The sequence below is a fragment of the Giraffa tippelskirchi genome, chromosome 7 (assembly GCF_054371585.1).
Source record: "Giraffa tippelskirchi isolate mGirTip1 chromosome 7, T2T-mGirTip1v1.2.pri, whole genome shotgun sequence".
Lineage (NCBI taxonomy): Eukaryota > Metazoa > Chordata > Mammalia > Artiodactyla > Giraffidae > Giraffa > Giraffa tippelskirchi.
In genome coordinates, this window is record NC_137281.1 from 99,996,221 (window position 1) to 100,016,547 (window position 20,327).

The following is a 20,327-nucleotide window of genomic DNA, read 5'->3' on the forward strand; positions in this document are numbered from 1 at the left end:
GCAGGACTTGGTGTTGCTAGGTTTGTGCTGAGTTGTAATAGAGAATTCTGATGCCCTGAGACATCTGGGAGGGGTTCCACTGAAGGAGTTTAAACATAGGAATTCCTTACTGTTTTCAAAGTTTCTGACATGCCATTTGGGGCAGGTTTTTGGTATTCTAATCTTTGCAGCATGTTTTACATGGAGAATTTGAAATTTCATACAACTTGATGGCAAGTATTTGTCTCAAGAAGTCATTCTACAGTGAAGAATGGCTAGCCTCCTAGTACCAGTGTGTGCAGGGTGTAACATACCTGTTACCCATAGTCTTAGTGGCTAAGGACAAGAGATGTTCTTAAAGCAAGCTATAGGTTAACTAGTGTCACAGTTTACAAAACATTTTTATTAAAGGAGTCCTTTAAACTACTCTAAGGTCACTAACAGATCAAGTCCAGTTATATAAACTTTATACATATTACGGTGTGTAATGTTTTTTCCCCAGAATTATAATGAGATCCTTAACAACAGGCCTTTCTATAACAAGTTTGAAAACGTTTTGAACACAGAAGAAAGGCAGACAATCCATATATTATTTGGAGCAGGGTTTAGTAGTATAGATAGTTTTCCCCCCATGATTATACTAGTTGAGATATTGGAATGATATCAGGTGAATTGAGAGGTAAATGCACTTTGAAGATAGTCTGAAAAATGATGACCCTTATTCCTCACTCTCAGATTAAAACAAAAAACAATGCACAGAAGCACAAAGTAGGCACATTTTCAGATACTTTTGTAGAGAATGATTGATAACCAAGAATCAGAATAGATTTATTGCACAGAATTAATGATTTTTAAGAAAATGTAAGGGCATCAGTACTTCATGTTGTGTTATCTCTAATGAAACTTTCCATGAACATGAATTGCTGGATGCAGGGAAAATTAAAGCTGAGGTATAGACTTACTGCCATTTGGAGAAAAAGTAAAATGCTTTTTTGAAATTAAGTTAGAGGGAAATAATTTGATATATATACCTTTTGAACTGAGGCATAATTGTAGCACATTAAATTGTAGCATGTGACTGAACTGCTCTACAAAGATATGCTAAGTGCTGATTAGTAGGGATGTAAGTGTGTGGAGGGTGAGAAGGCTAAACTGTGGGATGAGCTGAAATTTTGAGACAAATCTAAACTCTACTAAATTCTGTCATTGTAAACTATGCTGTTAGATTTTGTTAAATAAGAAAGCAGTCTTGGAAGCATTGTTTTGAGATCCATCCTGTTTCCAACTGCAAACATTGGTCTCAGCTGCCCCACAGTGCCTTGCATGTAAAGGTGCTCAATAAATATTTGAATTGATGAGCAACTGTTTACTTTAGCCTGTTAGTTTTCCAGGATCTTATAATTGCACCTATTTGTATATTAAGCCTAGGGTAAATTAAAAAATCTGATCAAATTATGATCGTGAAAACAGACAATTGTATACACCTTTCCTAGACATGTGGAATTTTAGAATCTGACAACCATGTATACATATTGAGGACATAGACAAGTGAATAAAACTTGAAATAGCATATGAACAATGAAATATATGTATAAGGGTCAGCTGCATTTTGGAGGGTGGAATAGCAATTATTTGAAGAAAAGGGAATAATGAGTCTATTCACATTGGACCTGGGATGATTATTTTCTGAGCCTACAAGCCTGTTTCCCATATTGGCACTTAAAAGTCTACATGGTACATATCCTAGACGGTAAGGTAGGACTCAGTTGTGAAGAATTAAAAATACGTGATGTTGATCCTAGACTGGAAGTATCCAGATTCGAGACTTAAGAAGTCTCTTCATTACACTGTTCTCGGTTGGTTTTTGCCAGATCATCTTAGACAATGAAAGCAGGAGCTTGTATTGTTTCTGTAACTTCAGCTTCAGATGAGAGTAATTTGGGGAACATTTTTCTGAAGAGGATAAACCAAGTAGCTTTGGATAGGAAGTGACCAATGACTTTCCTGGCCATGAGTGGTTAGGTAAGTGAGAAATGATCCAGATAGAATTAGGGACAGCTCTAATGGGTGGAGGTGAGATTTGCTAGGGAATGCAGCACACAAGTAAGGACACCAGGTGGCACCCTTTATTAGCAGTGCTACATTGATCCTCCACGCCCCCCTGCCTGCCGCCATGGAGGCAAAATCAGACTAGCAAGGAGTAAAAGGAACCAGCCCCCTATTTCATACTGTTATGGCTAATGACCCTGACCACCTCCTCCAGATTTGAAAATGTGAAAATACCATTTTATATTTCATTACCTCTGCAATGCATGGTTGAAAGGAAGGAAAGGTCATGCCTCTGGTAGCTATTGCCAGTTGCTTTCCCAAGAGGTGACTTCCCTGATCTTTGCCTCTGGTAGCTATTGCCAGCTGGTCTTCCAAGAAGTGACTTCCCTGATGTTTATGTCAACTTGTTAGCTTTACAGTTCTCACACAAGTATATACCTGTTCTGCTACTTGGCAGTACAAGAGCCACTCACAGCAGTAGGTTTAAGAGTTTTTCCCTCTTGCTAACATGTCATCTCTCCCAGGGTTCCCCTAAGATCTGGATCAGATGGGAGAAATCAGTGTACTCTTTCTCTGGAGCCCAAGTGTTGGAATAGATTAACCTTTTTGTAAGGTAATTTCTCTAGCAACTAGGCAGAAAGGCACCTAGAAAACAAACTTAGGTTGAAACACGTATTAAATAATAGGCAAAGGCATTTCTGTGCACGCTCTGCCATCCCCCTAACTTCTCTCCCCCACCCGTGAGCTTAGAAAAACTCTTACTATTGAATCTAGTGCCAACAGCTTGGCAGTGACCTCGCCAAAGTAACGGTACCAGGGAAAAGGGTTCGTGAGTGAGTTTCGACAGGAACATGGAAAATGGCTGGAGCAACTGGTTAACTGGATGAGAACAAGATGGAACATTGGAGACTAAAGTAAACATGAAACAAATACGTCTCATCGGCACATTGACCCGACCGCCCCCTTCCCGCCTAAAGCTCTATCCTAGGCTGTTAGCTCCTTCCGCCTTCTTCCACCGCGGCCAATCAGGTTGCCTAGTTAATACACTTCGCAGCGATCGACTTACTCAGGAAGAATCATTTCCATGTAGGTCAACGCGCCCGGCAAGCGGCGAGCCGAAATTATTCTAGCCACTTTAAATCCCAGCGCTTAGGAGCAGACTTTATGGCTGTACCCAGTCCTGTAATTCTGAGCTAGAACTTAGTTTCAGCTCTGGTCCCTCGGGCCTATTAAAAGCCAACCATAGTGCCGCTGGGGGCGTGGTTACCGTCCTGTTAGGGTTCTGGGAAGTGCGCTTCTCTGGGGGGACCAGGCCTGATAATACCATAAAAGGCTTGGTTTTCTCAGTTCTGAAGCCATGTTCTGACGACCTCCCTCTAGGAACCGTAGTCGCGACTGCATTGTGCGGAATCCGTGGTTCCCGAGTCCTCAGTCCTCGGCTTCCTGGGCCCTTTCCTGGGCCCCGCCCCCGTAAGCCGTACTCGTCCACTCTGGGAACGCCCCCGTGCGTAGAGGCCGCGCCCCCTCGCCTCCGCTCCTCCTACCTAGCCGGTGGCTGAGCCCAGACGGTAGTTCGCGTTTTGAGCCGCTCGTGCCACCATAGCTGCTTCTGCCGCTGCCGCAGCGGAGCAGAAATCGCTGAGCGCGATGCCTGAGGGCGCTGCGAGCCGGGCGGCCCTCGCGCCCGGGGGCTGGTGAGGCTGGGCCCGAGCGGGGGCGCTGGCGAGTAGCAGGGGCTTCTGAGGGAGCAGAAAGTGAAAGATCTAGGGCTCCCGTGGCGGCCGGAGAGCGAGCTCGGGAGGGTCGTGGGTGGGGGAGGGAGGCCCCCGTGGCAGAACTGGTTGAAGGGCCAAGACGAGCCCCGCCGGGCTGAGTGTCCCTGCGGCCGCCGGCGCAGGTGCTCACGACCGCTGTGAGACTCCTTGGTAGCCTTGGTGTCCTCCTTCTTTAGACACTGCTGTTGGCATGAAAACAGTTGGGAATTAACGGGAATCGGACCAGCCACTAGCCCTTCTAGGACCCATCTTATCCTTTCAGTTGAACGCCTCTGGCAGGTGTGGGCCTGGCATTTCTTCGCAGCTCAGGCTTTTTGACGCCCCCTTTCCCTGAGTCTGCCCTTAAGGCGTTTTAAGAAACCTCGCAGGGCTTGAAGGTGGGAATGAGGCTAAGGGAGAGGGCAGTTACCTAGAGATAAGAGCTGCAGGCACGGCTAGGCAGAAGGTAAGGTGGCCTCTACCATCTCAGGTCAGTGAGAGGGCATACTGGAAGGGCCTGTGGAGTGGGAAAGCATTGCCGCTGTTGAGGCAAGTCCCAGGATTGGGCCAGGAGCTGTCCCGGGGGCTCCTCATGATGGCTGTGGAGGGGTCAACCATTACCAGCCGGATCAAGAATCTTCTGCGATCCCCGTCCATCAAATTACGCAGGAGTAAGGCAGGAAACCGGCGAGAGGACCTCAGCTCCAAGGTGAGTCCTAGTATTGGGAGCCAACCTTTCCTGTCCCTCCTCTCCCCTCCCCTTTCTGCTCCACGTACGTCCTTTACCTTACTCTTTCTGGGGAAAGAGGAGAACTAGAAGCTCATGGCTGCTCTAAAGGACCATCTCTGCCCCTCAAGAAAGCAATGATTTAGTTATAGGGTAAAGGGAAAAGAGCCTCAGGGGTGAGCATGCTGAGATTCATCCGCGAGAAGAGCGTGAGGAAGGCAACATGAGGGTTCAATTGTGGCCTCACTACAAACTCTGTCTGTGCTTGGGGAAGCCAGTTGATATGCTATGACTCAGTTTTCCTTCTTGGAAGAAGGTAGTGGGACCACGTATCCTGTGAAGGGCTGAGCCACCACAAGTGTTAAGTGTCACAGCTGGGTTTATATAAGACAGTGGTAGCAGAAATATGCTAAAACACCTAGTCAGAGGAATTGGCTTGGTAAATGCTCTTCCCTGGGGTCAAAACAAATTTACTTGTCTATTCAAGAGACCTGAATTAATTTAACTGGAGTTTCTTGACTTTTTAGAAAAGGTAACATGCAAGGGGTCAAGTATCTGCCAGCCAAACAAATTCTGGTTTGCCCCTGGACACTGCTCATCTCATTCACTATATCCCACCCTGCTGCAGAAGTTCTCCAGAAGCCAAGTCCCCTTCCATCCACTCACTTGTCTGAGTAGTGGTGTTTATGCTTTCTTCACTTCGTAGAACCCCACAAGTTTGGGAATACAAAAGCCGACTAAATTTATTTAATCCCTGAGGGAACGTGGGGCCTTGTTCTCACAGGATCAGATTAGACTTTTGTGTCATATTAGCAGCCTGTAAACACAGTGGCCTTGTGTGGTGCAGGATTGCTACAGGGAGAGGCATTTGAGAGCAGCATTTTATTGCCTTGCCTACATCTCTTCAGAGATGAGTGAACCCAGTGAGGAATGATTTGGAATGCTAATATACAGCATGGCAGAGTTCTGGGAGGACTTCACTCAGATCCCTGTCCCTTAGCGGAAGCTTACTTGGCTTTGGTCACACATGACCACCTTTCCTGTATATTCTTTCAGCAGGAATCATAATTGGCCACAAGGTTCCATGGCTGTGGAGAGAGTGACTTTTCCAGGGACCCTCATTGATCATTGTTCATAATCTCCAAAGGCAGGAGAGTGAGCCTGAAACATAGACAACTGTCTTGGATTTGGCTCTGTCACTTGTTTGTTGTGTTGGATCATTCTTGGTGTTGGAGGCTCTCATATTCCTGGCTGGTTTCTTGGCAATGACCAGCACTGTTACAGCCATCTTCTTGTATCTTTGGCCTCTTTTTCTAACCCAGAATGATACAGGTAATAGAAATGTATGGTGGGATTTTAGTCTTCAGTATTAATACTTATTGTAATTTTGGTCTGGAATCCAGGAGGTATGGTCACCATTCTTTAAAATTTACCATGTCATTAATCATTAATACATTCAACAGACGTTTATTAAGTGCCAATTATGTGTAGAATCAGTGATGAATAAAACATTATCCTTGCCATCAAAGAGCTCGTGGCTAGTCAGACATGTAAACAACTAATTACAACATGATGTGGCAAATGCTGTACTGAAGTATGTATAAAGGTGTTTATGGCAGTACAGGGGAGGGAACCTAAATCAGCTTATGGGGATTAGGAAAAAAACCTTCACAGAGGAAGGGATGCTTGAACTGTGAGTTCTGAGACAAGAGAAGAGGAGAAGCTCTCCAGAAAAACAGTGAAAACTGGAATCTTTGGCATCACCATTAAACGTCCCTGCTTCACATAGGAATTGAGTGCTTCAAACTGCTTTAAATGGCTTTGTTTGTCCTAGAGCTGTGAATGAAGGAAATCCTTAGCTGAAGTTGAATGACCCTTGAATAGCCTGACTGAGCTCGAGTGCTGGTGCATATCTTTATCACCCAAAAGTAGTAGCTGCCTTTGCGTGCCTCAGACCTTGCCTCTCGCAGATGCCCGACTCTCTGCACTCTTTATTGAAGACTACCCGAGATGATTCTAAAAGCCTGCCTTGTGGTAACCAACATTAAGACCTGGTGTATAGGGCTTCATGTGCTGCTCTAATATGTGGTAGCTGTGGTAACAGTCATAGAGCTTGTGATTCATGGATAACTAACTCTGAAGCAAAATTTGAAGACCAAAAGACATACGCATTTTGTGGGGGTTGGGGGCAAAGAAGGAAGTGACAGAGGGCCTTTATGCAGCTCTTACCTCACATGGCCTGTTGCTTTGAATCATAACTGTTCCTTCTATCTAAAGGAGCCTTTTCACCAAATTCTCCACTTATTTTTAGATCCAACTCTATATTTACTGGAGCCACAGGGCCTTCTCAGACTAGCCCTGCTACCTTGGAACCAGTCTCTAATCGTTCTTTTATGTATGTCTTCATTTGTTAAGGTCAGGGCCGTGTTCTTTATTTCCTTTACATCACCGGGTTTAGTACAGTGTAAGGAATGTTCTAAATACTAAATGAATAAATGGATGAGAAAAATTAAAAGATGTCAAATATAGTGGAGGTAAATTCCAGAAGAAGAGCAAATGTTCAGGAGGAATTTGTGACTTCTTTAGAAATCAAAATTAGAAATAAAATGTTGAAATTAAAAAAAGAAATAGAGACACATGCTATTTAGGTGTGAAGGGCATTAGAGAGAAAGAGAAGTACATATATGCAGAAAGTAGTGCTCATTAAAAGCTTTTTAATTCAGAAGAGACCTAGTTAAAAATATGGTTAAAATATGGTTAAAAGCCAAAGTGCGAGCCAGTGGAGATGAGGATTTAAGTTATTAGAGCGAGTAGGTGAGAGCTGGGATTTCTTTTACACTTTCTCTAAGGGAGGGAAAGAAGTCTCTGCAGTGTAACAGAACTAGAGAAGAGTAATTTGAGGTTTTATGCCAGATCTGCTGAGTCTTGATGAAGTGGAACTCAAGGTTATCAGTTGTAAACACCCTGCAGCTTCAAATCCTGTGCAGTTTTTCAGTTTTTTCTCTCTTTTTGGTTGAACTGTGGTTTTCCTTAAGAAGCAAATGTATGTGCTCTTGGTAGCTAACCCTCCCCCTCTTTTCTTAAACTTTCTGAAAGATTTTTATGTGGAAGGAGCTGAGTTGTTTTTCATTTTAACAAAGGACAGAAATGGACTGGAGCCAAGCAAGCAAGATTTAAGTTAGGGATACAAAAGCATTGCCTGTCCTGGAGGGTTGTTAGGTTTTGAAGAAGTGAGTAAGGGAGGTTTTGAAATCATCTTCCTTATTAATAGCCATTAGTCCAACCTGAGTTATATATTAATATATTATCCCTTTGAAAACAATGGGCGGCAAAGTAACTGCAGCTTTCTTCTGGTTCTCAGTTTTTATGAATATAAGTCTAATCTACTCTCCGCCCCCACCCCACCCCCATTTCTTTCCTCAGTGTTTCTCCTGCCTGACTGTATGGTGGTGCTTTGAGCCTTTTAATATGTGGCAATGAGAAAAGTTTGTGTAGGTGAGTTTCATAGAGAATAAAAAACTGGCAGTAATCTAATTTCAGCTTTTGCTTAGATATTAGTATTGAAACTCTATACTCTCTTGATTTGGTAGAGGGGGAATCATATTCATCTTCAAAGCATTTATAGATCACTGGATTTAGCTTGATGGTGCTCAACTTGGGGGAATGGTCAGGAGAGCTTTAAGACATCAGAAGACGTGTGTAGCTTCTAAAAAGTACCCATTCCTATGCCCCATCCTGTCTGTATGGAATCAGAACCTCAGGGGGTAGAGTTTGTTTTTTGTGTATCTGTTAAGTTCCACCAGCTGCCCACTGCTGGGTTATGAACCCCTAGCTTACATGCTAGGACCCTGACATCTGTTGACTTCATACCCAAGTCCTCATTGAGGCTTCTTGAGAATATATGAAGCTATCTCAGTAACTATATGTTTCTCCTTGAGTAGTTTTTTAATCTCCACAGTGTCTTCTAGACTGATTGTTCTGAAACTGGTATATCAGGGATAGATCTGAGAGAAGTGCCCTGTTGTAGGGTCATTTGTAAGGAGCTGATCACCGACTTACTACAGATAGGCAGGAATTTCCCTTGGGGGCAGAAATAGGAAACTTTATGACAATCTCTGAGTCCTGGCCAGGTCTTTTTGGTACCGTTCCGTTACCCACTACCCTTAGTTTTTCATGTTTAATACACACTTTCTGGCTTCCCTGCCTAGAATAGATGACCGAGAGTAGAGGCCTCTGTGGCCAGCAGCCCTGCCCCTCACCTGTTTTTGTGAGTGAACTTGGGCAAGTTCTTGTTGTGTTTTCTGCCTCCAGTATGTTCTTCAGTTAAGTCTTGTGAAGTGCTGTGAGCTCCTCAGAACAGGTGGTGTACAGTGAAAAGAGTGAGATGTCCTCTTGGTTGTGTTCCTTTGATCTCCATTTCCTTTTCCTTCCGGTGCCTGCAGCTGCCCTCAGCCTTCAAAGTAAGTCTCACTGGGGAGAGAGGATTCTTCTCTCCACAATCAAGCACCCTTTGCTTTGCCGTCTAAAATAGCCCAGCCTCTTCGGGCTCTAAGTTGTCTTGCAGAGCCTCCCCTCATTTACTTGGCCTCCTGCATTTCAGGGTCTAACAGCACTGGTACTTCACAAATTTCTTTGCCCTCTCTCAGCTTGTGATTTAGGGCAAGTTTCCCCTGTTGGATCAGGTTGAATGACTGTCTTATTTCTTGCTGATATTTTTAATATCTTTGGGGCCATTAGTGTTTCTCTTGACTTCCCTCCCTCTTCTACTTGATATCTGTGTGTTTTCATTTCTTGACTAATGAGAAAACATTCATAAAACTGAGGCTCCAGCCTGAGCTCTGTACCCTCTCTCTCAACCCCCTGAGTCTCAAGTTGGACTTGGGGCTGATATCACTGCCCCTTTGTTTGGAAAACAGTCCAGGGTTTGAAATTTGGGACTGTGTTTATTCACACTAAGCTTCTCTGGGAACGTGGCTGTCCCCCTGTTGTTCTCAGAATATCTGTTGGTTTTTCCTTCATGTCCAGACTGCTGTGTTGGTAGGAAAAAAAGCTACAGTGTTTTCAGTAGGATTTGTTATATTATACATCACATTCCCACTGCTGCCAGCTAAGCCTCTCCTCTGGGCTCTGTTGTTTAATGCGGGACAGTGCCAGGTTTCTGTCAGCTTTCTTTTATAGTAATTCTCAGTAGAGATGTGGAGCGAGAGCTGCCCACCTCTTTGGAAGTTTGCTGAATCAAATCCACATCATAGATTTTACTTTAGTTTCTGTTACCTCTTAAAAAAAAAAAAAAAAAGGAGGGACAGGGAGGGCAAGAAACAAAGTGAGTGTGACAGACAGTCTGGGCAGTGTCGATCCTTAAGGTTGGTGTTTTTGGTTGTTCAGATTTTCCAGATCTTGGTTTCCTTCCTCCTGACAGTTGTATCAGCAAGTCCACAGTGCTTCTCAATTGGCCACAGCATTCTCCTCTGGTTTTGAAGGATGCTTCCAGAAGAAAGAGTTCATACTACAGTTATCTCCTCTTCGACTTCTGGGGAGAGAATTCCGCCCTCAGTCATCTTATCACAGAATGTTTGTGATGCTCTGTGTATTGCTTCCCTGGTCTATAAAACAACCTCTCTTCTTAGTTTAGATTTGTTAAGTTTATGCACTTTATCTCTCCCCCTAAACCTGGAATGGAGCCAAACATACTTTCCCTTCCCTGCCCCTACATTCATAGTTGAGATTTAAATATACTGGAAGATCTTGGAACACTTTGTGAAACCACATGGCTGTTTTTATTCTCCTCCCACCTCCACTTTGTCACATTCTCTTTTGGAGGAATCCTGAGAAGGAATTCCTCAGCCTTTTCTGGGTTTGAGCATTGCTTCTCACTCGCACAGAGCTCATACAATTTCTGACTTCCCGTCCTGCCTCTCCTCTGTCTTTGCTATCTCTTTTCCTTTAGTGATGCTTCTGGCCATTTCCCTGTGAGTTTGGCTGACCCATTAAAGGTGCTTGCACTTAAAAACTTAAAAAAAAATTGTGGAGTAAATATAATAGACATTGAAAACTTTATGAAATATAATAATATAGCCTTTTTATTGTGCACAATTATAAAATGATTGCTCATGTAACCACCACCCAGGTCAAGAAACAGAATGCTGCCAAGGTGTTGGTACTTTCTGAAGGATGTGATGCTAATGGTATCATTAAGGTGAGATGAGGTTTTTGTCATATGTAATTAAGATGATTTTTATTGTTAAAAATTAAAGTACCCGAGGACTTAATCTTGACTAGCTGTTCTTTTACTTTTCAAGTTTCTTTTTCCATCCATTATAGATTTGTGCCATTCCCCATTTCCAGGTAGTATGCTTTTTGGAACCACCCATTCCCAACTTTTGTTGTCCGTGCTTCCTGTCTTTATCTTACAATAATAATACTAGAAATACTAATATTTGTAGTGGTAATAATGGCTAACTTTTATTGAGCTTTTTGCTGTGTACTGTGTTAAGTATATACATACATTATTTAAGTCTCATACCACCCTACTGTAAGTACTGTTACTATCCCCATTTTGTAAATGAGGAAGCTGATGCCAAGAGAAGTGGTTATATATCCAGTGGATGACTGAGCTGCGATTCAAATCTTGGCTGTCTTAACTCATCTGAATCTTTATCCTGTACTCCTCCCAGGGAATCTTCATGTGTGAAATAGAACACTGAGCACAGAAATATGCCTCATATTGCTGCAGCCAAGTGTCACATCTGTGATCAGCTTGGAAAACAGCAGGACCTTAAAAAATATATTCTTCCCCCAATATTCCCTATAAAATTAGTTTAATTAACTTCTCAGACTGTTGATTTAGAACCATCATTCATTAACCTTTGTCCCTCTATGTCCTTGCTCCTCTTCCCACTCCCAACTCCAGATTTACTGGACTGTATCCCAGCTCCTCATCCTATGGTATCGTTAGAAAATGTATAGCTTGTGGGGTTCTGTGGGTCTGCGAATGTCAAGATGGCAGGGCACAGCTGTGTGGTTCCAGATGACCATAAGCCACAAGCAGTTGCTGCTTCTCTCTTGGGGTTGGAGTGAGGTGGGGGAATGAAGTGGAGACCAACAGATGCCTTGGTTTTGTGTGTGTGTGTGTGTGTGTGTGTGTGTGTGTGTGTGTGTGTAGAGTCACTGAGTTGAAATGCCTGTTTTCCGTGTGTGTGTGTGTGTGTGTGTGTGTAGAGTCACTGAGTTGAAATGCCTGTTTTCCATGAACGAAGCTGAATCTGGAATATCCTGTGTTGGGGCTGACCTGGATGATGATAGTTGGGGTTCAGTGAACATGAAAATGAGCAAAAATGACATCATTTGCCCACCTGATTCTGTTTGGCTGGGCAGGCTCCAGGTTTGCTAAGTTCCTTGAGCAAGTGCCTTGCCTCACTTGCTGTGGAATTTGTATTATCTTGATTTATTTCCTCAAGTAGGCAACAGTGATAACATCAGGGGTGCAAAAGCATGGGATCTTAATGCATGCTTTCCTGCGGCTGGCCTAGTTAATCCTGAGGAGAGGAAGCCCCAAGCTACTTTGTGATCATGAAGGAGGAGATGGGAGCATGCTCAGAAACCTTGACTCTTGCCATCACTCAGCTACTGCCTGGAGAGAAGCAAGCAGCTGCTTGTCAGGATTTAACATGCAACAGGCAGGCTGTGAGGTTGCTTGCGTCTGGGACCCTGACACTATTGGTCAGCTTCTAGCTGGAGAAATACAGTATCTTTGCACAGCATGATGGTTTTCATATGACATAATAACCTGCTGCTGACTTTTCTAAACATGGCCTTTCTCCTTAGGATGTCCTTCTTTCCCCAGGCCACTTTGGTCTCCCTTCTGAGGCCGCCATGCCCCTGTCGTAGAGACTTTCCCTCCTAGCGAATCCAGAAATGGCTAGTGAACAGGGCTTCCAGGAGTTAAGGTATAGACACATTAACGGGTGGGAGCAAGGGGCCAGTGGACTTGTTAAAATGCAGGTTGAGATTCAGACCCACCACAAGACTCTGCAGTACCACCAGGCTCCCAAGTGATGCCCACCATATTTCCAGTAGCATGCTGGGAGTGGGTGTGGGTGTGGGGGGGTTGGTGGTAGAGGGTAGTGGGGGCTGGTGGGACAGCTTCCTCACTTCTGAGGGCACTGATTTCTCTCTCATTTGTAAAACACAGCTTCCTCCCAGGGCTGTTGTAAGGATTAAATGAGGTTTAGTGAAGTGAAAGCACATTATAAAAGCTAAATAAGGTTACAGTTATTTTGGGGTTGCTAGTATTATCAGGGTCCATAGATTTCTAGAATATCCAGGAATTTGTTTCTGATTTGCTGGCAAGATATTCGTTCAAGTTTCCATTTGTGAGAAGTCCTTTTTTGCAGGTTCAACTTCTGTTCCAACATTGAATCATCCTCCCTTGCGCCTTTATGTTGTGTCCTTTTCCTTGCCAATATTAACTTGTACCAACCATGCTTTAACTAATGGCTTAGCAAATATTCTGTTTGATACTAACTACTGTGTAATTTATTTCAGGGCTATGGATATGTTTTTTGGGAATGAAAAAACATAAAACTAGTGAACCGAGAGTGGGGGGAGTCCTAATTTACTATGTCTGAGTGAAGATCACTGGAGTAATAAGCATGCTTTTTAACAGCAATAGCATCTATAGAAACAAATAGAACTTTTTTCTTCTTTGGGAGCTAATTCATATATGTTGGGAAATAATTTGGGAAGTGAATTAGTCTTAGAGCTTCCTTTCAGACTAAGAATTTAAAGGCAGAGTGAAAACGCATTAATTTTATGACCCATTGTTTTGAGTTTCTAATATGGGACAAGAGTGAAATAACCTGTTTAAATAATTTTTGTTTAAAGAAAATATATATGAACATGGGGGGAAACAAGTGCACTCATACCCTTCCACTGTTGGTGAAAGCAGAGACTGACCTGACCGTTTTTTTTGAAGGACAATTTGGTAATATCCATTAGAAGGAAAATTTACATATTCATCTCTTGATCTAGCAGTTATAATTCTGGGATTTTATTCTATGCAAACATTCACACCACACAAAAGTCTATATAACTGAATTTTTTGTTGTTAGGAAGCATTATTCACAGTAGTAAAATCTCTGAAGTAACCATCAATAGGGGATTGATGTACATCCATAAAATGAAATACCTTGTACTTGTTGAAAAAAATGAGGTCAATCTATATATACTGACATGAGAGAGTATACAAAACCTATTATGTGACAAAAAGCAAACTGTGCAACAGTTTTTATGTTAATGATTATTTATATTTTGTTAACACATGTATGTTAGTATGTGCCTAGAAAAAATTGTGTGGCTATAAATACCAAATTGTTGTTAAAATTGGTTACCTCAGGGAGGGAGAGTAGATTATGGTGGACATTCACTATCTACATTTCTATATTTCTGTAATGTTGGAAATTTTTTACAATGAGTCTGTGTTATTTTTGTAAGTAGAAAAAAACAATAAAGATAAAAGTCTCTCCAATTTAAACATGTGTATTTCATACTTAAATCTAAAATGTTTAAATTTAAAAATCCTTATACTCACTTTATGCACAAATGTTGGAAAATATATCTGGTATAATAAACTTTGTTTTTTTTTAGTATTAATAATAAGATATAAAGATATCTTTCCACAAATTCATCATTAACTTCTTGAATTTGAGATAATCCATTTCAGATATCTTTAAAAATATTTGCTTGGTTAGTTTTGGTAAACAAAATATCTTTTTATACTTTCTGAAACATGTGCTTTCTGAAAAGATTTTTTTTTTACATAATATAGAGAAACATAAAGAAGAAAACAGGCCACTCATAATTCTAACATCCAGAATAACTACTCATAGCTACATCCATTTCTGATTAAAAAGGACAGGTAAAGCTTTTTTTAAATAATAGTTGTTACTTTTATTAAGCAAAAATCTAAATCTTTTTTGGACTTGTCAATTATAATTTAAGTCAGATTTATGAAGAGCCATGCCATGCATGTATTTACTAAAGTCAGGAGTAACAGTGTTTTGTTTGTAATCATTCAAGGTACATGGATTATTCCATTTAGTCCTTCCCCACTCTTTCTGGAAAGGCACCAAAATCCTGCTTCCGGCTCCAACTTCTTGGATTGACTGTGATAGATGGAGGATTCTCTAGGAGGTTAAAGAATTTACTGAGTAAAATGCACTAAAGTATATTCACAAATACTTTTAACGTACTAAAAGTGGATTCAGGGAATTCTCTGATGGTTCAGTGGTTACAGCTGCATGCTTTCACTGCCACGGGCATGGGTTCAATCCTTGGTTGGAGAACTGAGATCCCACAAGCCATGTGGCGCAGTCAGCCAAAATAAATAAAAAGTAAAAATGGATTCAACAAATACACCCTGTTAAACATTGTGCCCTGTGCTATAAGCATAGAGTTGTATGAGGCACAGTCGTTGCCTTCCAGGAGATTATGGAGTAGTATGAGAGAGAAGACAAATGCATAAAGAACTTCTGTACAAGGTACTAAGTAACACTTGCCGTGTAAATGATGAAAATTAAGTGCTGCTCTAAGAATACCAAGGAGGGAGGAGTCACTTCTGGCCAGGGTGAACACAGAAAGAATCATAGGGGATGTGATATTTGAGCCGGTTCTTAAAGGAAGGGTAGGTTTTCAGTGTGGGGTGGTGGAAGGGAAGGGCATTCCAGGCAGAAAAATATAAACTAAAGCCCTGGAGCTCCTTTCCAGAATAATGAGTAATCCAGATTGACAAATGCACATGATTCATATGGTGAGTTGAAGGAAATAGAATGATAGGGCTCATTGACAGATGGATTCTAGGCTAAGACACTATAATTTGTTTAGTTGGCATGAGGGAATCATTGGCTCAGAAGGTAAAGAATCCGCCTGCAGTGTGGGAGACCTGGGTTCGATCCCTGTGTTGGGAACATCCCCTGGAGGAGGGAATGGCAACCCACTCCAGTATTCTTGCCTAGAGAATCCCCATGAATACCAGAGAAGCCTGTAGGGCTACAGTCCATGGGGTCACAAAGAGTTGGACAGGACTGAGCAACTAAGCACAGCACAGTACAGGAGTCACTGAAAGCTTCCCTGGTAACTCAGCAGGTAAAGAATCTGCCTGCCATGCAGAAACCCCGGTTCAATTCCTGGATTAGGAAGATCCCCTGGAGAAGGGATAGGGTACCCACTCCATTATATTTGGGCTTCCCTGGTGGCTTAGACGATAAAGAATCCACCTGTAGTGCGGGAGACCTTGGTTCAATACCTGGCTTGGGAAGATCCCCTGGAGGAGGGCATGGCAACTCATCCAGTATTCTTTCCTGGAGAATCCCCATGGACAGAGGTGCCTGGCGGGCTACAGTCCATGGGGTTGCAAAGAGACGGACACAATGGAGAGACTAAGCACAGCACAAGGAGTCATTGAAAGTTTTTGAGCAGAGTAGGGACATAATCATAGCTATACTATGGAAGGATTATTTTGATGGGTTGGGGAGGGGAGAGCAGGGTCTGCAGTAAGGAGATTGATTAGAAAGCCATCCCCATATCCAGGAATATGGTGCTGAAGGCCTCAACCAGGGTGTTGGTGTTAGCAATGGAAAGGAAAGTGTTAGTTGCTCAGTCATGACTCTTTTGTGATCCCCATGGACTGTAACCCACCAGGGTCCTCTGTCCATGGAATTCTCCAGGCAAGAATACTGGAGTGGGTTGCCATTCCCTTCTCCAGGGAATCTTCACGATCCAGGAATTGAACCCAGGTCTCCTGAATTGCAGGTGGATTCTTTACTGTCTGAGTCACCATGGAAGCCTAGTGGAAAGAAAGTAAGCATTTTATAGAGAATAACACATTGAAGAGACCTTCCTTCCTTCTTCGAGGAGAGTCCCCTGGCACAAGTTGGCGTGATTGCAGGGACACTGAGCGTCCTCTCCACTCCACATGTCCCAGAACATGCAATCATCTTGCACGGTTAGTCCAGATAAAGAACAGTTAGTATTCTCCCTTGTTACAAAGCTTGGAAACCAAGAGATTAAGAAAACTCAGGGATGCAGAGATGGTGAATGAAGAAGAATCAGACCCTTGATCAGATTTTTTAGGTCATAAAGCTTTGTTTGTTGTTCTGGTACTGTTATAGCAAGGACTGACCTTAGCAAGGAAAAAAAAATTTTTTTTTTCCTTTATTCTGGTTGCTTAAATTGAGATGTCTCCTATCCTTGCCTTTCTGATAACTGGAAGGGAAAGGGAGGGTAGGAATACTGCCCTGTACCAGGCACTGTGTTATTCAAGCTGTTCTTTCGAATTGGCTATTGGTTATATTATACTTGAGTCGTTTGGCTAGAGGCCCCTCATTCCCTCTCTTCTGGTCTGAGGTCTGATGCCATCCTTAGCTCCTCCTCTATCTGCACATGAAAATGCTTCTGACGCTGTCAATGTCAGTTTCCTTGGAAGTAGGTGCCAGCTGTCCATGCTGTAGGTTCTAGTGCCAGTTGGACACGGGTAAGCTCTGACTATGTGGGGTACTCTGACATAGGAAGACCCTCTGTTGCTCTTTTCTCTGCAACCATCCCAGAGAGGAGAGGTCAGAACCCATTTTTAGACCCAGTTACATTACTGGTAAGGGCTGCTACTTTAAAAAAACAAGCATTAACACAGGCAGGAGAGGACCCTATTGCCTTTCTACTTCCTCCTGCACCCTTTGCCTTCTATCTTGGTGCTCAGACCTGTCCCCACTGCCTCCACAATGGCATGGCGACTTCCTTGTGTGCTCTTTCAGAAGTGACAACATTTTGGTGGTTTGGGAGAACCTGAGCTCCCTCCTTCGTCACCATGGTTTCTGAAACCAGACAGACCTATGTTTGAATCCTGGTTCTTCCATTCACTAATTACCTGACTCCTTTATCTCTGAGATGGAAATACTAGTCCTTCATCAAGTTGTCAAGCGTATTAAATGAGATGATCTTGCAAAGTGTTTAACACAGTTCTTGGCACAGAGTACACATTCAATAGATGGTATCTGATATAGTTGTAGATCCTTTTTCTGCCCAAGACCCTTTGCAGCCCACGGATCTGGGTATTCTTAAGAATAAGACTACTCTGAATGTTGTTTTCTCCCTAGTCCCAGGAGGAGGGGTTGAAATTTGGAAATCAGACAAAATGCTTTAATTGAATAGTTTCCTACCCGATCAATCACTAGAACTTCCTGGAGAGCTTTAATATGCAGCTTCACCCTGACCCCACCCTCCCATAGCTGTTGATCAGGAAGCTTGCAGAGGCAGGGTCTGGGTAAAAGGTAGGGGCTGCTGTGTGAACAAAACTTAGTAAGCCCTCTGAATAATTTTACTGACGGGGCAGAATTGGGAACCTCTGTTCTCTAGTCGCCAGGGGCTTATTGGCTAAAGGATTTCTAAGGCCACCTCTTCTCAAACAGTGGCAGACTCACCTTTCTTGGTTGCTGAGGCTGTTTTAATCCCAGCACTGCAGAATTGGCTCAATTCCAACTAATCTTGAGCTCTGGTGAGGGGAATGGGTTTTTCTGTCATAGTGGGAGTTATTTGTCTCAGAGACTTCATGGCATAGACAGTAGAACTGGAAATTGTCCGTATAGGGTAGAGACCAGGAGCAGAGTGGAGAGGCAAGGTTTGTTCTACAGTCTTGGAGTGGCCACTGTGTCTCTTCCTGCCTCTCACCAGCTGGCCCTTTGCATTCTGAACAAACAAGAGTGAGCGAGCTTGGGCCTGATACCTGCTTTCCCCTTCCCCCTCCCAGGGCTGGTCACTGGGTCTTTGCCCAGCTGGCTGAGTCCCTGCACAAAGCCTCCTGGCCTTCAACTTTCTTTGTGGCTTTTGTGTAAGTGGCAATTCTCAGAATCTGGTGGAGAATCTGCTTTGTGAGATTAGAGTGTAGTGTGTGGGCAAGAGACAGGCGTAGTTATTCTTAACCTGCAGGAAGGGAGGGAAAGGCGGAGAGGGCTCTGCCTCTGACAGGTCTGTGACATGCTTGTTTATAGAAATAGCAAGCCCATAGTTTGGCTGGAATGACTTATAACTTAGGTATTTGTAACTTGTATTGAGTGGGATTGAGAAGTAGAGAAAGGGTGAAGGGAGAAGAAAGAAATTGATGGCAACAAAACATGGCAACCAAAACAGCATCCTCCCAGTCGCGGAGGTTTCTTTACCATTCTGAGGTCAGCTGAATCCTAGATGACCCTGGCCTTTTGTAGCTCTGGCCTCTTAGTTTTCTCTCGGGGGAACAGCTGCTTTCTTCAGGGAGCACCATAGACTCCCCATCGTAGTCCCTCACACCGAGAGTGCAAGGACAGATCCAAATCACATACACCGTGGGCTCCATAGAAGCCCTTCCCTAGCAGTGCTGTTGTCTTGCCTCCACATGCTGAATCTTTCGTTGGCTGGTGCCTCTCTTCTAGCATGTAGGCTGATCAGATCTAGGGACGAGAGCAAGAGACACCAGAAGAATTTAGAAGGCCTTACCCAGAGTTCTTGAGATCAAGTATTTGGTGGGGGGTGGGACTGCTTGGGACCCTGTTGCTGTGCCACCAGTTTTGCAGATGGCTTTGGAGTCCATTTCTTGCTTCTTTCAATTCTTTTTAGCACTTACATTAACTATCCCTTCCTTCTGTTAACTCCCTTTCACTAGCTTCCTGGTTCTCCTCTCTTTCTGACTGCTGGGATCTCATTGTTCCCATACTCCAATAACATCTACTCCCCACATTTCTGTCCACTAGCCTCACTCTCTCTCCCCTCCATCTCCTCCCATCTCATTGCATTTCAGTGGTGGTTTTCACCTCCATGTGAATAATTTTCAGATATCTGTTTCTAGTCCTCACCTTTCTCCCAAGCATCAATTCCATGTGTACGTTGCTAAGCTAAATTGAATGTTTTATAGTAGTGTAGTAGTGTTATTTGCTCAGTTGTGTGCGACTCTTTCCAACCCCGTGAACTATAGCCCACCAGGCTTCTCTGTCTATTGGATTTCCCAGGCAAGAATACTGGAGTGGGTTGCCATTTCCTTCTCCAGGGGATCTTCTTGACCCAGGGATCGAACCTGGGTCTCCCACATTGCAGGCAGATTCTTTACCACCTGAGCCATGAGGGAAACCCCAAATGTTTTGTGGTTCCTACTAAATATTCCTGAAGTGCCATAGATTCGACACATCTAAAACCGACATCAACAGTTCCCATCCTCCCCCTTTGTCCAGACCCAGGTCCTTTCTCTGATCATGGTACCATTTCTTTTCATAGCGCCACCTTGTTCCCTGTCTCTGAAGTTAAAAATTTGAGTCTTTTGTCTTTTTCCTACAGAGTTGTACAGTGCCTAGTCTTGCCAATTCTGTTTGCTTTGTCACTTTCTCCTTTGCCATTATTTCTTTTCTACTCTCACTATCTCTATGCTGGTCTAGATCCTTCCTACTTTTCACTTGAGCTATTGTAGTAGTCTCCTAATTGGGCTCCCTGCCTGAGCTGTGCTTTGGTAATGATGTGTATAGCTTTTATTATGTCCCTGGTTCGAAACCCTCCTGGGGCTTCCCAGAGCCTCCCAAAGACCTGACTTAGTTTGGTAACCAGGGCCCTTCCTGTTCTGGTTGCAGTCTACCTTTTCTGACCTAACTCTCCTACAGAAAGTCCTTGCTTTCACTGTTGCTGCTGTTTCCTTCTGCCAAACTCATTCATGCAACTTCTTCTACTGAGAATTCCTTCTCTCTGTATTTCCATCTGTCAAAATCCTGTCCTCACTGCAAGGCCCAGGTCACATTCCATCTAATCTTCCA

General features: G+C 43.3%; 1 protein-coding gene across 20 annotated transcripts in view; it reads left to right on the forward strand.

Moving 5' to 3' along the window:
• The first annotated feature begins 3,096 nt into the window (after positions 1–3,096).
• Positions 3,097–20,327, forward strand: part of MAPKBP1 (mitogen-activated protein kinase binding protein 1) — a 51,340-nt gene continuing 34,109 nt past the window's right edge. For 10 of the 20 annotated variants that reach the window (XM_081507759.1, XM_081507750.1, XM_081507752.1 and 7 more), the window contains exons 1-2: positions 3,097–3,722; positions 4,273–4,491. In XM_081507759.1, coding sequence (XP_081363885.1) covers positions 4,375–4,491 — 117 coding nt within the window. In that variant the 5' untranslated portion in view covers positions 3,097–3,722; positions 4,273–4,374. Of the gene's footprint in view, positions 4,492–20,327 lie in introns of all 20 variants that reach the window. The other 10 variants (XR_014058936.1, XM_081507751.1, XM_081507754.1 and 7 more) reach the window with 5 other exon arrangements.